Raw genomic sequence first — 19606 nt, 5'->3', positions numbered from 1 at the left:
GAGTCCACATAGAAACTTGGACAACCGCGATGGGGATTTTCTACAGTTTCCTAGACTCCCATCCACCTCTCTTTCTGGTGGAGAAAGAGAAAAGAGAATAGTTTGCAGGGACCCCTCATCATTAGTATTTATAATACTCTCCAAACCCTAACCCACTTCCACAATGGGCCAGGCCGGTCCGGTCTATCTCAATAAATAAGTAGCATAGCACGTCAGCCCTTGTATTTTTTGATTCTCATCAATGATCGATCCGATAATTAATCAAGCCCACACATCGTCGTTGAAAAATGTCTAACAATAATGTCATCAACTTGATCAATATAAGAGACATATCAACATCTAGCTAATTATGTTGAAATTGTTCCTAACAAAATTCCATTCTTATAGGTTAATGCATCTTATCCATAAATGAAAGATTAAAAAATTTTCCTTTAACAAATCCTCAGATATTTTGGTGTGTAAAATGGAGAAATATTGTAGATGGATTTTTCTTTGCAAGAATAGAGTTCAAGGCCGCTTCTCATGAGCTTTTGGTAATTAAGATCAAGGTTTATAAAATATTATTGGTTTGATTTTCTTTGTAATTAAGATCAAGGTTTGATTTGAACTCTTAATCTTTTTCGTTTCCTCTGGATTCCGAGAAGAGAAAAAATCTCTAATGCAAAAGGTTTTCCTTTTGCAACTCTAGTCTTCTACTGGGGTGTGTACAAATATTTTTGTATAACCAGAAACCACATAATAGTCCCACATTGCCTAGTGATGTGCCATGGAATGTGTCATGGCCTCCTTGTTATGATGCGTTTTAAAATCGTGTGGGCCTCGGTTCAAAGCGAACAATATCATGCCATTTGTGGGCTAGGTTTATGCCACTTCAATTTCTAATAAGCCTTGGCTCATCAAGCTATGTTTGATTTCCCTTCTTCTACCATGATACACAATCGAAAAAGTTGGTGTTCAAATATGTGTACTTGAACGTGGCTCCATGCTTACTGGTTATTTGAACATCGACCTCACAAGTGTAAGGTTGCCTCATATGCTTAGTTATTTTTATTGCTCTTTTATTGTTTAAGTCCATGTTCATATCGATTACGATTTTTGTGAAGCTTCACCTCTTTCATTAACTGGTAGAATTATATATAGTATAATGATCCAGAATAACTGACAAGTACAAGAAAGGTAACTAACCAAGACAAGTTGGATAGTGACACTTAACAGAAAGAATAATTCTAACTAACTAAATGTGCATTCTTCTCCTTAACAAGCCCCTGCAAGCATAGGGGATCCAGGACTGCAAGCTTGTGACGTAGAGTAAGAAAATGAGAATGCGATAAGCTCTTAGTTAGAATGTCTGCAACTTGGTCTTGGGTTGAAATGTAGCATGCCACGAGACATTTAGAAGCAACCAACTCACAAACAAAATGAAAATTTATTTCGATGTGTTTTGTGCATGAGTGAAACACCGGATGAGCCATCCATGTGTAATACACGATAATTTTAATAAATATGTCTATTTCTACCCAAGAAAAAAAAACACCGAATGAGCCATCAAGTAGGTTGTACTAATATTGTCCCACCAAATGGTTGGTGGAAGTGGAAGAAAGACACCAAGCTCACCCAATAATGAATGAACCCAAACAAGTTCAATGGTAGTGGTAGCAACAACTGTTGAAAAAAACTCTGTTTGAAGAAGGAAACTTCAAACTGCTTTGAATGCGATCTCGCTATCTTAAAGGAGATATTTGCCCCACACGACAAATTCACCTTCAGGAATCAACAAAGCAATAAATATAAAACACAGAACTCCACTTAGAGATACTGAATTGCAAGAGGGAGAGATAATTCGTTTGAACACATGACTCCTATTTTATAGAAGTGGAGCACCTCTTCTGAATAGACATATCTATTCATTCTGTATCCATTAGATCGATTGATATATGATCTAACGGTCCAAATTAAACTAGAGATGAACCTGTTCACAACAGTCATATCCTATCAGACGTGACCTTAGGATCTTCTAATCCGACAGATCTGATCATTTAAAAAAAAAACAACGTACCAGATTAGATCGCTTGCATTGCGATGCAAGCGTGCAAAGTGCTAAGTGCGTGCGTACGCTACTAACGCCTCTACAGCCCACTGCCCAACCCGCGCATGTGCGTGCGCATGTGCAGACGGCTACGCCGTCCTCGCATATACACTGTAGAATGTCTCCCTTTTTCGATTTAATTTAAGAGATAAAGAAGGTAATATAATAAATACCATTTATAATTTTTGTAATTTTCCGATGTGGGACTAAAGCATTTTTCCCAAAATAACAAATTATTTATTTAATCTCTCATTTATTACAATCTATCTAACAATCCCCCACTAGATTGTAATAAACATCTTAATATCTCTAACTACATAGTTATATATACGAAAAGGTTGGCTTGGCATTAAACCTTTAATTAGTGTAAGTATTTCAGAGTCGTAACGTAGAATGTGGTTGACTTATCATTAAACCAATTCTTACAAGTATTAAAATCGAAACTACCACACACACAACTATGATTGATTCTATGTCAAAACCTATAACATAGTAGCACTCTTACGGCCCTGTGCTCTATCCTGAATTCATGAACACTTGTAAGAATAAACCCTAAATTCTTGTTTAGAAACGATACCATATTAGTATTCATATAGGTAGGTTTTCTTTAGTATCTCTGTTATTATAGATACTCTTACTTTACAAAAACCTTATTAAAACTTCATAGAAGTTACCCTCAACTCATAACAGTTAACATTGACACCTTTTGGGCTATTAATTTCAATATTTTTACAATCACTTAACAGTAGCTAGTTATTACCCATTAAACCTTATTCATAACGTTGGGTTCCCACTACTGGTGACTATAAGGGTTTCAGCCCCATTCCTTTGGATGTACCTTCTACAAGCTCCCTAGGTAGGCTTTTCATAAAAGGATCCGCTAAATTATTATTAGACTTTACATACAGAATGGTAACTATACCATCTCGGATCAATTGTCTAACATATTCATGTCTTAAGCTTATATGTCTAGACTTTCCATTGTAGATCTTACTATAAGCATTAGACATAGTGACTTCATTATCACAGTACAGGAAAATAGCTGGCATCGATTGTGGCCACAACTCTATATCTAGTAACATATTTCTAAGCCATTCTGCTTCTTTTCCTGCTGCTCCCAAAGCTATAAATTCAGACTCCATGGTTTAATGTGAGATACAAGTTTGCTTCTTTGAAGCCCAAGATATGGCTCCACCAGCTAGTGTGAAAATTCATCCAGATGTGGACTTATTATCACCTCTACTGGTGATCCAACAAGCATCCGAGTATCCCTCTAACACTGCTGAAAAATTTCTATAAAATAAACCAAAGTTCATAGTCTTCTTAAGATATCCAAAAACTCGACCAATGGCTTTCCAGTGATCCACACTAGGATTACTAGTGTATCTCGAAAGTTTACAAACAGCAAAAGCTATATCAGGTCTTGTACAATGCATTGCGTACATTAGGCTTCCAATTGCACTAGCATACTCAAGTTGACCATAGCCCTACCTGAATGCTCGCTTGTTTTAGAACTAGAATCATAAGGAGAGCTTGCTTCTTTTATGTCAAGAAATTTAAATTTCTCTATCATTTTCTGAATATAATGTGACTGAAATAAAGCAAACCCTTCACTATGTTTCTTTACTTTAATTCTTAAAATAGTATCCACTTCATTTAAATCTTTCATTTCAAATTTTGAAGTAAGATACTTCTTAGTTTCAAGTACACCAACTAAGTTAGTTCAAAAAATAAGCATATCATCGACATAGAGGCATATAATTACACCATATGTGTTTGTAAATTTAGAATATATACATTTGTCTGCACTATTATGCTTAAAACCATTTGACAAAATTACTTGATCAAATTTTTCATGCCATTGTTTTGGCACTTGTTTTAAGCCATACAATGACTTAACTAATTTACAGACTTTCTTATTATTTTCAGGTAGAACAAAACCCTCAGGTTGTTCCATATAGACCTCTTCATCTAAATCATCATTTGAAAACGCTGTTTTAACATCCATCTGATGAACACATAGGTCATATAATGAAGCTAAGGCAAATAACACTCTAATGGATGTTATTCTAGCAACAGGTGCATATGTATCAAAATAGTCAATGCCTTCCTTTTGTTTAAAACCTTTGGCAACTAACCTTGCCTTAAATTTTTTAACAGATCCATCTGTATTCAATTTCTTTCGAAATACCCACTTACAACCTATGGGTTTAGATCCTTGAGGTAAATCAACTAGCACCCATATGCCATTAGACATTATGGAATCCATCTCATCATTTATAGCCTCTCTCCAGAAAGCTGAATCCCTGGAACACATAGCCTCACTATGTGTTTTAGGATCATCTTCTAAATTGAATACTATTGGTATTTCATTTAGAACAACTTTCCTATTCCCTTCCATAAGAAAAACAAGAGCTTGTGAGGAAATAAAATCCGGACCTAAGTCCTTTTCTTTTCTAACTCTTTGACTTCTTTTGGATTCACTAATCACACTCGAATCTCTTTTCAAACTAAGAGATGGTTGAGTTTCCATGTTAGTGTGACCACTAGACTCCAAAATAGAAGATGATGTCTGAATAGGTACCTCTTCAGATTTTGATTCATTGATGAATTTATTTTCTATAAATTCTACATCTCTTGATTCAACAATTATGTTAGAATCCAGATCCAAAAGTCTATATGCTTTTGAATTTTCAGCGTATCCCACGAACACACTTTTAAGTACTCTATGACCTAATTTTGTCCTTTTAGGATCTGGTGTTCTATAAAAGGCTAAGCACCCCCACACTTTAAAATATCCAATGTTAGGCTTCCTTCCTTTCCATAACTCATATGGACTTGATTATATTTTCTTAGAAGGAATCCTATTACTTATATGACATGCAGTTAATAATGCCTCACCCCACAAGTTATTCGGTAAACTAGCACCTGATAATATAGCATTTACCATATTAACAAGTGTCCTATTTTTTCTTTCAGCTATGCCATTTTGCTGAGGTGTATAGGGTGCAGATCTTTGGTGTATTATCCCATGTTCTTCACAAAATGCAGAAAAATCATTGGAAAAATATTCTCCACCTCTATCACTTCTAAGGATTTTAATCCTTTTATCCTTTTGGTTTTCTACTTCTGCTTTATACCTTTTAAATATATCAAAAGCTTCATCTTTAGTTCTCAATAAAAATACGTGTGAAAATCTTGTACAATCATCTATAAAGGTTATAAAGTATCTTTTCCCTCCTCTAGTTAAGAGGCCATTAATTTCACAAATATCAGAATGTATTAATTTCAAAATTTATGAATTTCTCTCAACATTTGGAAAAGACTTCTTAACCATTTTTGATTGAACACAGACTTCACATTTATTTTTATTTTCATGCTTATAAGAAATTAAACCTTGTTTTGACATATTTTTCATGTATCTAAGATTCAAGTGTCCTAAACGAGCATGCCATAAATCAGATGAACAATCAATCAAGTAAGCAGAACTAGAAACCATCTTATTAATACTGAACTTGAACATCCCATCAACAGAATAACCCTTTCCCACAAAGACACACCCCTTGGACAATATCATGTTATCAGACTCAAGAACAGTTTTAAAACCATTCTTACAAAGCATACTAGCAGAGACCAAATTCTTACGAATTTCTGGAATATACAACACATTCATTAACTTCAATTTCTTCCCAGAAGTAAATTACAGTTCAACACTTCCTTTTCCCAAGACCTTAGCAGAATTGTGATTCCCCATTAGAACATCTCGTCCTGCAATATCTTCAAAGGTCTTGAACTGTATCTTGTCATTGCACACATGAACCGTTGCTCCTGAATCAAGCCACCAATCTTGAGATTTCACCACACTAGCCATATGCAATTCAGTAATCATACCAATTTCCATCATTGCGACTAGATCTTGTGGTGCAGATTCAACAACATTTGCTTTGTCTGGAACACTACTGTTCTTCCGATACTTGCAATCACGAATGTAGTGACCCTTTTTTCCACAATGAAAACATGCTCTATCTTTCTTATCTTTGCTGCTATTCTTGAAAACTCCCTTCTTGTTGATCTTTAGTTTCTTATGAAACTTCTTAACTCCACTTTGTTCAACAGTGTTCACTTTCTAACCAATGACCAAGCCATCACGAATTCTATTCTCTTCCTCAATTCGTAGATGCTTTTCGAGTTGTCCAACAGACAAATCTTCTGTCATATGAAGAAGTTTCTTTCTGTAATCATTCCAACTGGGGGGAAGTTTAGATATAATCGCCCCTACTTGGAGTAAATCAGAAACTGTGACTTCAAGATCACGGAGTTTTTCCACTATAACTTGAAGATCATGAAATTGATGCATGATACTAACACCATCACTCATACTGAATTCAAAATATTTCATGGTGAGAAATTTGCTCATACCTGTTTTCTCAGTTCTGTATTTCTCTTCAATCTGTTTCCAAATTTCATATGGTGACTTGATTGGCTTGTAGTAATCATAGAGACGATCTGAGAGACTATTCAGAATGTATCCTCGGCAGATTAACTCATCTTCTTCACGCTTACTTCTTTCTTTCTTCACAGCATCAGTGTCTTTATCAGATGGTTCTGGCAATGGTTGCAACACAGAACTTAGCAAATAAAAGATCTTCAGACGAGTCAACAGAAACACCATCTTATTTTTCCAACGGGTGTAGTTGGTGCCATCAAAACGTTCAAGTTTGACGAAGTCTGGGGACATCATCATCTTCAAAGCAGCGTTGTCTAATCCTCCTTCCATGGTAACAAAATATCTCTTTTAAATTGTTGGAAAAAACTCTGTTTGAAGAAGAAAACTTCAAACTGCTTTGAACGCGATCTCGCTATCTTAAAGGAGATATGTGTCCCACACGACAAATTCACCTTCAGGAATCAACAAAGCAATAAATATAAAACACAGAACTCCACTTAGAGATACTGAATTGCAAGAGGGAGAGATAATTCATTTGAACACATGACTCCTATTTTATAGAAGTGGAGCACCTCTTCTGAATAGACATATCTATTCATTCTGTATCCATTAGATCGATTGACATATGATCTAACGGTCCAGATTAAACCAGAGATGAACCTGTTCACAACAGTCATATCCTATCAGACGTGACCTTAGGATCTTCTAATCCGACGGATCTGATCATTTAAAAAAAAACAACGTACCAGATCAGATCGCTTGCATCGCGATGCAAGCGTGCAAAGTGCGTGCGTACGCCACTAACGCCTCTACAGCCCACTGCCCACGCCGTGCGTGTGCTTGCGCGTGTGCGGACGGCTACGCCGTCCTCGCATATACACTGTAGAATGTCTCCCTTTTTCGATTTAATTCAAGAGATAAATAAGGTAATATAATAAATACCATTTATAACTTTTGTAGTTTTCCGACGTGGGATTAAAGCATTTTTCCCAAAATAACAAATTATTTATTTAATCTCTCATTTATTACAATCTATCTAACAACAGCCCGATTCTCGGCCTCGGTGAAAGAACAAGATACAGTCCGCTGTTTGTGAGAACACCACGAGATTAGATGGGACCCAAGGAATATGCCAAACCTAGTGATTGAACGGCCATCGTTGGGACAACCAGCCCAATCAGCGTTTAAGTACGTGGATAAATAAAGAAATAGAAGATGTTCGACTAAAGAATAAACCAGTCCAGAATCCTCTTGAGGGTAGACCAGTGAAGATCGGTTGGCGCATACATAAACTGGGCGCGTAACCCGGCCCACCGCAAAGCCTATGTGTGGCCAAGTAATCGCCAAATATTGTAGAGCACCCACTGTTCAACGAAACAAGGTTACATCTGAAAGAGGAATTCCAGATTTAATAGAAAGAACAGTACTACTGGTCACCATTGGAGTGGAGACTGGTTTGGCATTCTCCATATTGGTATGACATAGTAAATCAACTACATACTTGTGTTGGGTAAGTGACAGCCCAACATCAGATCGGTGAACCTCTATTCCCAAAAAGAAATTAAGAGCCCCAAGATCCTTGAGTGCAAACGATGATGACAAAGCTTTGAAAAGTGATGATATGGCATTGACATCGTTGTCTAATACTAAAATATCGTCCACGTAGATCAGAAAGTAGATTACCACCGTTGAAGACAAATGTATGAGAAGTGAGGTATCGGTTCGAGAAGCAACAAAATGATCATGTGATAAAATGAATGTACTGAGCTTTGTATACTAGGCCCACGAGGTTTGTTTTAGCACATATAATGATCTGCGTAGATGACAGACATGGTGAGGTAGAGAAGCATCAACAAAGCCAGGTGGTTGAGTCATATACATCGACTCAATAAGATCATCATGTAAAAATGCGTTGGAGACTTCCATTTATCGAATCAACCATTTATGTGTAATAGCAAGAGACAAAACAATCCGAATCGTAGTGAGTTTAACAATGGGGCTTTATGTTTCCCCAAAGTCAAAACCACGGCATTGATGAAACCCTTTAGCAACTAAGCGATCCTTGTAACGCTCAACGGACCCATTAGATCGGCATTTAATACGAAAAACCTATTTGCATCCAATTACATTTTGAGTGGAAGACTTATCGTAGTGTTTTTGTTCCCTCAAGAGCAATCTCTAATAATGCGTATGTGACTCATGAGAATGTGCATCATGTGAGTTCATTTATAGGTAGAACAATTTTCATGGCTTCAAATTTTTATTTATGTAAAGCCTATGATAAGGTTGAGTGGATGTTTTTGGAGCAAGTTCTGCTCAAAATTGGGCGACTTGTTCAATGGATTATGCAATGTGTGTCAACAGCTGAATATGTTAAAGTCAATGGGGAGATAATTGGCAAGGAAAACCCTCAGAGGGGCCTTAGACAAGGCTGCCTTTGAAGCCCTTATCTGTTTATTTTATGTCAAAAGGCTTTACCTTGTCATTTTTAATGGATAAAACATAATAGAATCATTTTCTAGTATTGGAATTAGTAGAATTGGTCCTAGAATATCTCATTAGTTTTTACTGATGATTGTATTTTTTTTTTCTAAGGCTGATGGTTTGGAGTAGGGCTGCAATAGGGTCGGGTTGGGCCAGGCCTTTTAAAACCCTAGTCCAACTCTGAGTCCCCTTAGTTGGGCCCAGGCCCGACCCGATCCTGACTCAGGGCCTGGAAAATCCAACCCTGACCTACCCTCAGGGTCAGACCGGGCTGACCCTGATTGGCCTTGATCATGGAGGGGGGAAGAGAGATGCATGGACTGGACTCAGTTGAGCTGGGTCGATGAGAAAATTATCAATTTTACATAAAATAACACTATAATAAAATATATTATCACTTATTATCTTCATATATAATATATTATATAACAAAATATGTGTGACATTTGAAGTTTATAATATAATATATCAATATATATTTTATAGTATAACTTTTTTTTTTTTTTGGTGAAAATTTTTAGTATAACACTATAACTTAAAACAGGGTTGGGCTAGGCCGGGCCGGGCTTAGCCCGAGACCTCAACCCTGGCCCGACCCAACCCTGATTCAGGGTCAGTAATTTCCAGCCCTAACCCGCCCTCAAGGCCAGGTATCTCAGCCCAGACCCTATTCAGGCTCAGGGCAGGCCAGGGCAGGTTCGAGTCGACAAGGCCAAAGCTTGCACCCCTAGTTTGGAGGGTAGGGCTATTATGTCATCTCCATGACTATTGCCTTGTCTATGGTTAGCGAATAAATTTTGACAAGTCCAATGATCTATTTGTCTTTTTTTTTTTTATAAAAGACTACATATATTAAACAAAACTAGAGGTTACATATTTTTGTACATATAAATGGAGGTGTCACACCACTTAATCGTTACATTAGTAAAGTTCCCTGACATTTAAGCAAACTCAAAAAAACTAGTTATAATGTTCCATGGGACTGGGGTTAGAAAACGCGGGCTAAACATCTCATATTGTTTTTTGTTGCAACACCATATATCTTTTAAGACTATATTTTCTTCCTTTGCTCTCTATTTGTCTATTTCAATGGGGTTAAAACTTATTAGTTCTCATGGAATTTATTTCTCGGGTTCACGAACGAGCTCAAGCTAAACTTAGTGGGTGGAGAGGAAACTTACTTTCCAAGAAAGAAGTCCTAATAAAGGCCATAACTAATCCCAAGGGGCAGCACAGTTGGCAAGGGACGAGGCATAAGGAAGCTGAAGGTCCTGAGTTCGACTTCCCCTCCCCCCCCCCTTGGGGCCACCCGCCTGAGAAGAAACTCCCTGGTGAACATGGGGGCCCCAGTATCTCCCGATTCATGTGTGTTGCGGGGTCGTACAGAGCCCTAGGGGATTAGTCGGCCAAGGGCTGGATATCTCCTTTTTCAAAAATAAAATTATGCCATGTCAATATTTCCCATTCTACTCTTGATGGATCATGCTCTTAATCAACTTGATCGTGGGTTCTAGATGAAAGAGGGTTGGGTTAAGTGGGAAACTTTTTATCATAGTAAGAAGGATGAAGGGTTTGGGTTTTCTAGATTTGGAGAGCTTTAATCTTTCTATTTAAGCTAAGCAAAATTGGAGAATTATTCATAAGAGAGTGAGGCTTCGTGGGTGCAATTGTTAAAAGAGAAATATTTCCCTCATCATCTTTTATTGATGTGAAGCCCCACGGAAATAGTTCTTGAGCTTGGCACAGTTTGCTAAAGGGCAGAGATCTAGTTCTGAAGGGCATTCGTCAGCGTATTGGGGATGGATCCTCTACTTTTACTTTTAAATATGCTTGGGTCCATACCCTCCCTTCTGGCAGAATCTCTGGTCCTTCCCCCCCCCCCCCCTCTCTCTCTCTCTCTCTCTCTCTCTCTCTCTCTCTCTTAACTTTATAGGTTTTTTATTGGATCCACCCTACCTTTAAAGAATGGTGGATTTCCCCATTGAGAAGCCTTTGTCCTCCTCCTGAGGTAAATGAAATTCTGAAGATTCCTCATTGTACATCTAGTTAGGCTGATACCTGGTTGTGGTTCCATGAAACCAAAGGTAAGTTCACAGTCGGTTTTTACTTTCTATCTAAATTTAAAATTTTCTAAAGCATAGATTACTAATTCATTCTCTTGAGATAAATTCTGGTCTAAGTTTTGGAAGATGAACTTAATTCCAAAAATCAAGTTTTTTCTTTGGAGATGCGCCTCAAATTCAGTGGCACTGAACCAACTCCTCTATACTGCATGATGTTGGTATGCCTCCCTCTTAGATTTGATACTTCTCGCTTCGTGGCCAATTCCTTTCGTGAATGGGTTTCTATTAAACCCATAACAGAGCTATGCTTTTCTTCTCCCGATCAAATCAAATGTGATCATGAGTAGTTGATTGCTAAATACTACACCCTATTGAACAACGAAGTGTCTGAAATACCCTCTGCCCACTCCCAACTGTTGATTTGGTTAGAAAGAACATTGTTTGCCAGTATTCCAACCCCTCAAGTTCCGGTGACTGCAATCATGGTATAAGTCTTGTGGTGCGGAATCGACCTCAGGGCATGATTTCAGCTAAGCAAACAAATAAGAATCGACAATGTGAGTTGCACCTCCACATCGAAATCAAGGCTGTCGGTATAATACTTACGAGCCTGCCGATCGGTTAATTGTCATTGCTAGATCTGCATATGAAATCCTACAATCACTGGCATCTCTTCAATGGCTTTTACATCGTATGTAACTCACGAATGGTCATCATTCAAAATGGTAAATCCCCTTAAGAACCCACGTTTATTCTGAAACAAAGAAACAGAGAGAGTGAGGATGGTCAAGAAAATTACAAAAATAACCTCATCTGAAAGAGGGCATCAGTGATATGACCTAAGGGCAAAGAAAAACAAAATTTTACAATCACAAACTGTAACTTAAGTTCATCACATCTCTCCTTTTATAAATATCCTTGGTTACAACAAATGTCATAAGCATGAAAAACTAAACAATAAAAGAGACCCTGCAAGATTGATTGAACAAATGTTCTATTCTAGTTAGGACTCAGGAGCATGTACTTTTCTTCTCAGAAGATGATACATCTATCTACAAATAGAAGATTTAACACCAAGCATCCATGAATGAAATAAACAAATATAAACTTTTAAGGAGGAATGCTTCAGCATCTAAAACAGTATCCAGTACACAGCTCAGTAACACAATTCCAAAACATATGAGACTGATGGACTTTCTCGTGAATTAATCTGCTGCATGCTTACTTAAAGGACTCCCAAACTGTAATAAATGTTGTTCTTTCTATTGCCAAACTTTACTTTTGAGACTTCCATAATAGATTAAATAATTGCTCCTTTGTTCTATGGTCATGCTATATGTGTTTCTGGTCCAGCAAATGCAAACTTCCAAACATGTTGTTGAGAAAATTGACACAAACAGTTCTAATTTTCACCAGGAGCTGCAAGTCCTGAGCCACTACCAATAAAACTAAAATCCAATAGCCTTTAAAGACAGAATCATTACAGCATGATATCATACTGATTACCCTGCTTTGAAAGGTTACATGTTTGAGATTAGAGCATGCTGTACCAACTCGCTTGAAGGCTTATATTGCTAGCATTGAACTTACTCACACAACCTTATCTCCAGGTCGATCTCCTACATTCTCTCAACAACCTTATCTCCCTTCTGGTGCAACTCTATCATAATACTGAGAAGGCTGTATGAAGACCAATTCCTCCAAGATAGCTAGCCGATATCATCTTATCTCACATGTGATAACACCCTAAGTGATCTAGGACTCTCTTGATGTGCATGATAGGACTCCATTACTTATAACTCTATCCTATCTATATATACTTGATGCAATCAGATTACAATGGAATAATAAGAGAGTTTTATTCACTTCAATATTAACCAACTCCACTAAATGAAGACAGTCATGAAGACTACTCAAGCAACCACTAAAAGAGGCACAAGATTTAATTGAACTCATAATTGATCAAACCCACATAATCTCATAAAGCTGTCTACTGCTGCAACACTGTGTATGGATGGTACTTTCTGTAATGTATGCAGCACTTCCAAGTGCTACCTTCCATTTTCCTACTGCCGGACAGCTGAGTTCTTCTTCTTCACCTCTTCCTTCTTCATCTTCTTCTTCACCTCTTCCTTCTTCATATTCTTCTTCACCTCTTCCTTCTTCATATTCTTCTTCACCTCTTCTTTCTTCATCTTCTTCTCTTGTTCCTCCTTCTTCTTCTCCAGTTCCTCCATCTTCATCTTCTCCTCCTCTACCTTCTTCTTCTTCTCCTCTTCCTTCTGCATCTTCTTCCCCTGTTCCTTCTTCTTCTCCTCTTCCTCCTTCCCTTTCTCTTCCCTTTTCAGATGCTGCTGCTGTCGGGCGGTGGCTGCTGCTGCTGAACGGTGGCAGTGGCTGCTGCTGCAGGTCGACGGCGGCTGCGACGTCTGCTGCTACGACTGCTGTTGTTGCTGGACGGTGGCAGCGGCTGCTGCTGCGTCTGGGTGGTGACAGTGACTGCAGCGGCTGCTGGGCGGCAGCTTTGGTGGCTACCGCTGGTTTGACCCTGTGGAAGCCCATCCGACACACTTGAAGTTCTTGATATGTTGGGTTGTCTTTGATTTTTGCGAATTTGTATCTTCCGAATATGTAACCCTTTATGTTTATTATCACCAATCCTTGTAGCGGTGAAGAATTTTTTACTTCCAGATGTTGAGCTTTCAGAAATAGGATCAACAGAGTGGTTTATACATCCAGGGTTAGCTGTTGGTCTTCGCAAATTCTCAGAGTTGGTTAAACCATTACTGCTAGCATGCTCCAATGATTCACCATTTGAAAGCTGAGGCCCTCCAGCCAGACTTGTCCAATGCCAGACATGTTTTGCTGCAGCAGCAAGCGGGGCAGATGCATTTGGTGGTTTTGCAAGAAGAATATTATATCTCCTCATACGCAACTGATGGAGTGCATTGGAGAAGTCACGATCACCGGAAATCAGCAGAAAATTTGCTGGAGTAGGATTATCCACTGCCCAAAACAGCATATCCACAAGAATCTTCTTGTCACTAGCATCTTTAACACCTGTTCAAATTAGCATGCCAGTGATTAAAAGCTTAAAACATATATTTCTATTTTACAATGTGGTAAAATTGGCTCATTAAAGGTAACAAGACACCCAGTGTTCAACAATGATCCCTAGGTATGTTGCAATGGTGCTAAGCATCCAGGCAACTAATGTTGTTTAGCACACTGACCTGTAGACATCATGGCAGAAAGGAAAAGGCCCAGGCCATGTAAGAATATCAGTACATAAAAGCATAACATAGAAGATAGTACTTGAAACAAAGGGAAAATTATGACAAAGAAATATCAATAAATGTTAAAAAAAAACCTAACACGATGCAGAGAAGAATGGAAATCGCAAACACAATCACACAATGTGCACAAGAATTTACGTGGTTCGGCAAGGTTGCCTACGTCCACGGTGAGATGAGATCTGTTTCACTATCAATGGAGAATAGGATTACAGTCGCTCGTACCTCACACCTCTCTCAGATTTGCAATACCGAGAAAGAACTCTCGCTATAGATTTATAGTGAAAACCCTATACAGGAATCAAGACACCAAAACCTCAACAATAAACACCATTATGATTACAATCAGATTGATAAAAAGATCTTCAGATATGATGATTAGAAACAGATAAAAAAGGAGAATAGAAGTAACAAGAATGGAATAAAAGTAGAAGGGCATATGACCATATGATAAGATCTAAGACAGGTAGATACATCTCAATTGTATACTGGGAGACACAAGCAAGAACACGAGGCCACGAGCATGTATTAATAAAAACAGAGATAACAATGGAACAGTGATTGGAATCATAGATTAGTTCAGTAAAAGGATGGATATTTTATACATGGCAGCTTAGTTGGCACCCAAATGCTTGTGGACATTTAGCCACATGTTTCCCTCAACTCATTTGTGCATCACAGAGTTTGCCAAGAGGTTAGAATAAAAGGTTGCAAAATGGATGAAAATCAACCTACCAAAAAATGGTTTGATGACTCAAAATACAAAAGGGAAAACATACAATATATGGTGGGTTATATGGTCTAGTAATGCGAATGTGAGTGTTGCCCACCAAGAAGTCCTCATCTATCCAACGATTGAAATACCTACACGAGCCCTCTATATGGCTCAAAATTGGTAACCAGCGTAGAGAAGAAAAAACTAGGAGACGGTTTAGGAATGTGCCTGGAACACATTCTTGCTGTTCAACCGCTGCCAAAAAACATATGCTGGCTCTTGGAACACATTTTGATATAAGGGCTCTGTTATCATCAGAAACGCATGCTAAACAACCAGTTCTGCCTAATACCAACCCCCTCCGCCAAGACACACACACACACACACATATAAAGTTTGTGCCATTCCCAAGAATCATGGTGCCATAAAAAAAGGAGCAAACTGACTATTAGACTCAACTTGATAGCCTTACAATATTTCAATTTTTAAATGAAAAGTTCCAAATTAGCTTACAGGTTTATCCCTTTGATTCAGTATAAAATTGGAACCAACGTGTGCCAAACATCTTGTGAAAAACAGAACAAATTGGTTGAAACTTGGCACTTGTTTCCTGAAGCATGACACCTTCGCCTGGAATATTAGGAGAAGTATCCATTTCTTCTCCTGGAAACATCACCTGTGCATTACATCAACTATCCTGCCAATCAATGGTAACTGGTAACAAAGCTTTAAACCCTAGTTTTTGAGGACTCAAATTTCCCACATTCAAAAGTTTACATTTAGGCAAGAAATGGATTTAGAGTATGCATATTGTACTTCAGTGGGAACACCATGTACCAGTTGCATGCAACAGAAGCTCATGAATCTCAATAAAATAAAGTAAAAGATGGGACTCATCGTCAAAGAAGATAAACAAGCAAATCCAGAAATGAGGAGAACAGAATATTCTGATAGATTGGACTACACCCCAGGGTATAGAATTGACCATCATTCAACTAAGTTTTAAGAGCCAGATTCAACTTCTATTGAAACAAGTATGAAATTCAGCAAGAAAGGAGCAGCTATTTCATCAAAATAACAGAAATTTTTTCTTCAATTAGATATTCCTTTCTTTTTAAAACAAAAACAGAAATCCAGGAGTTTTAACCATCATCAGATAAACACAGTCATCAAACGGTGTAGGGAGTGAATTACGGTTGGCACGTCACAGAAGGAGTAAATAATGAAAGACAATGGAATAAGATAAAGCTCGTCAATGGCCAATCTTAGGTTTTTATCTACAGGGAACAACAGAAAACAGATGGAATATATACCGGCGGGGACGTGATTGAGAGCGATTCCGGTGCTGGAGAGAGCATGTTGGACGTTGACAGGGATACCATGAGTATCGCCGTAAGCTGAGATGGTGACGGGACCGGAGTAGTTCATGTCGATCAATGCAGAGTTTATTTTCTGTGCGATCGCATTTGGGTCGCAGTATTTCGGAACCGCGCAATTCTCTATGTCCCACCAAACCGACGTTTTCGCCTTTCCATACTGCTCCTCTGCTACTCCTCCGACCACCATCGTCGTTCCACCACCACTCGTATTGATGTGAGTCTGTGACTACGTACTGACTAGCACCACCCGGCACGACGGCGCACGACAGCTGTAAGAGTATCACTCTCAAGTCTCTCACCGCTTCCACTCCCACCCCTCTCTCTCTCTCTCTCTCTGTATTTAAGAAGGTAGAAAACAGCCATCACAATTCACAAAAACCACTCCAAAGTCCAAAGTGGCAAAACCTCTCCAATTTTTCAATGGGAAAAAAGTTGAGAAAGAAAAAGAAAAAGAAAAAGAAAGAAAGTCATTAACATGCACATGCACATGCACATGCACACATTACCACCTTCCCCAGAAGATGAAGAAGAGTTACCTTCTCATGACTTGTACTATGAAATGAAAAGAAATAAGCAAATAAGAAGAAGAAGAAGGACCCGTAAAAAAGAGTTGGGAAGGTTGGGAAGGAAAGGGAAAGAATAATATGTACGGACTACGAAGTGGAGGAGGAGATGACGAGAGGTCTCCGTATAGAATTATTTTTTTCCCACAAAACTAATGCTATATACCTGCCACGTGTTTTATCCTTCGAGGAAGGGAATTCTTTCATTGCTTACTTTACTTATTTTTCGAATACTTAAAATTTTTTTTTTTTTTAAATTTCTTTTCTCCCCATCGTTACCTTTCTCATCGGAATCTAATATCTCCTCGATCCCTTGGTCAGTTGGTGGGATTCCTCTGTAACAGAATAGAAACTTTTTTTTTTATTCTTGGATAATTCTGAGAAACTATTCGCCATTTCTTGGATAAATTAAAGCTTCCATTCCATTTGGGTGGCTAAACAAGTTTTAGTTGGACTTCTTTCTCACACTTCACACAATATCTTTTCACCGTTCACACTGCGTCCACCCCAAGTCCTAACCTACAACAATAATGAGAATCCCTTCCTCTTAATGCAAGACGTTGGTGGAGATGCATGTAACAATGGCATGACATTTCATTTTTTTTTATTAGGGAAAGAGAAAGCTATCTGGGCCCTACATCTCGACACAAGGCCTCATGAAAAGACCACCGGACCCTTAGGGATTTTAGCTTTTTCATGGGGGGCATAGAAGTCAGTTCACGGGGCCTTGTGTCTCTCCTTTCGTTCATTAGAATCTTATAGGAGAAAAGTTTTAACGTGGAGAGTGTACCACTCACATCCAAACACATTGGGAGTGAAAAGATTACTCCACTCCCAATGAAAGAGAAAAATCCCATCCCTGTGATGCTTTCGTGCGTGTTCTCATTAATCCCATGCGCACATGGCCGGATCACACTCTCTCATAGAAAATTCTTTCTCATCACCTTATAATTATATTGGAAATTGACATTTAAAATGACATTTCTGTCATTTAATCATCGTACTCTATACCCCACTCGTTTTTTGTCAAGATTGACAAGAGTTGAAGTTGCTTTGTGGTTTTGATCTGGTCACATTAGAGCCTCCTGCCACTGTCCAAATCACCACTGCAACCATCTTCTTCTTCTTCTTAATTTTCTCTCTTTTGTTGGCCCTGATGAGAGCATCATCTTCCCAAGAGCAATAGGGGTTGTTTTTGTTCAAAAATAGATAAACACACGGAGAAGACAACAGCCATTAACGAGGTTCAGTCTTCCTTAGAAGCCTACGTCCTCGTGTGAAACTCCTAGTTTTTCTCATTCTTCTTGGGAGATCAATCATATTCATAAATAGGTGGAGAGGGAAGAAGGAAATACAATCAATTACAATATTTGATCAAATACCTCCTACTAAGAATAGAAGATACGATCACCAACACTCCCCCTCAAGTTGGAGCGAAGACATCATCTGAGATCAACTTGTTCACCATATCTTGAAACGAACCCTTTGACAATGCCTTGGTGAAAATGTCTGCCAGCTGATCTTTACTGCAAACGTACAGAGTTTCAATTGTTTTATCTTGTACTTTTTCTCGCACAAAATGACAATCTACCTCAATGTGTTTGGTTCTTTCATGGCACCCAGGATTTGAAGTAATATGAGTTGCAGCTTGATTATCACAAAAAAGTCTTGTTGGTCCAGAGGATGAGTCACACCCCAGTTCTTTCAATAGCAATCGGAGCCACACAATCTCACTAGTGGCAGATGCCATGGCTCGGTATTCAGCTTCTGCACTAGATCGGGCCACAACACTTTATTTTTTACTCTTCCAAGTAACAATGTTTCCACCAACAAAAGTACAGAACCCTGTAGTTGACTTTCTGTCCATGGGATTACCTGCCCAATTAGCATCGGTGTATCCAACAATTTCTGTGTGACCATTTTTCTGCATCAAAATTCCTCTACCCGGAGACGCCTTTAGATATCGCAAAACATGATCAACCAATTCCATATGCTCTTCTGTAGGGGCTTGCATAAATTAACTCACATAGCTAATGGCAAGGGCTATGTCGGGTCTAGTAATGGTCAGATAGATTAGACGTCCTACCAGGCACTGGTATTGTCCTTTATCTTGCAATGGAGTACTATTGGTAGTAAATTTACCACTGTAATCCATGGGAACATTGGCAGGTTTAACCCCCATTTTACTAGTCTCTCTCAAAAAGTCCAAGACATATTTTCGTTGAGAGAGAAATAATCCTTTCTGAGAGCTAGCAATTTCAATGCCAAGAAAATATCTTAGCTTTCCCAAATCTTTGATATCAAACTCCTTGCTTAGGTGCCACTTGAGAGTATTAATTCCAGATTGATTGTTGCCTGTAATGACAAAGTCATCGACATACACCAGAACCACCACGACACCTTGGTCACTCGTTTTAACAAACATTGAAGAATCGGACTCTCCTCTTTTGAATCCAAATCTAATAAACGTTACATTAAATTTTCTGTACCATGCACGTGGTGACTGCTTGAGACCATATATGGCCTTTTTAAGTTTGCACACCATCCCATCTTGATTTTCTAAGGCATGGCCAGGT

At 38.4% G+C, this 19606-nt stretch overlaps 1 protein-coding gene and 1 long non-coding RNA gene across 2 annotated transcripts; both read right to left on the bottom strand.

The window, feature by feature from the left end:
• Positions 1-13005: 13005 nt before the first annotated feature.
• Positions 13006-13446, bottom strand: LOC122648685. Its single transcript, XR_006331119.1, has 2 exons — positions 13339-13446; positions 13006-13170 (listed from the first exon to the last, which is right to left on the bottom strand). It is a non-coding gene; the product is annotated as an uncharacterized LOC122648685 (long non-coding RNA).
• A 69-nt stretch (positions 13447-13515) lies between these two features.
• Positions 13516-16664, bottom strand: LOC122653107. Its single transcript, XM_043847046.1, has 3 exons — positions 16402-16664; positions 13575-14140; positions 13516-13533 (listed from the first exon to the last, which is right to left on the bottom strand). Exons 1-3 carry the CDS (start codon positions 16652-16654, stop codon positions 13516-13518), a joined length of 837 nt encoding a protein of 278 aa, XP_043702981.1. The 5' UTR covers positions 16655-16664.
• Positions 16665-19606: the final 2942 nt, after the last annotated feature.

The sequence above is a fragment of the Telopea speciosissima genome, chromosome 1 (genome assembly GCF_018873765.1).
Source record: "Telopea speciosissima isolate NSW1024214 ecotype Mountain lineage chromosome 1, Tspe_v1, whole genome shotgun sequence".
NCBI lineage: Eukaryota > Viridiplantae > Streptophyta > Magnoliopsida > Proteales > Proteaceae > Telopea > Telopea speciosissima.
This window is presented reverse-complemented; position numbering and strand designations above follow the sequence as displayed.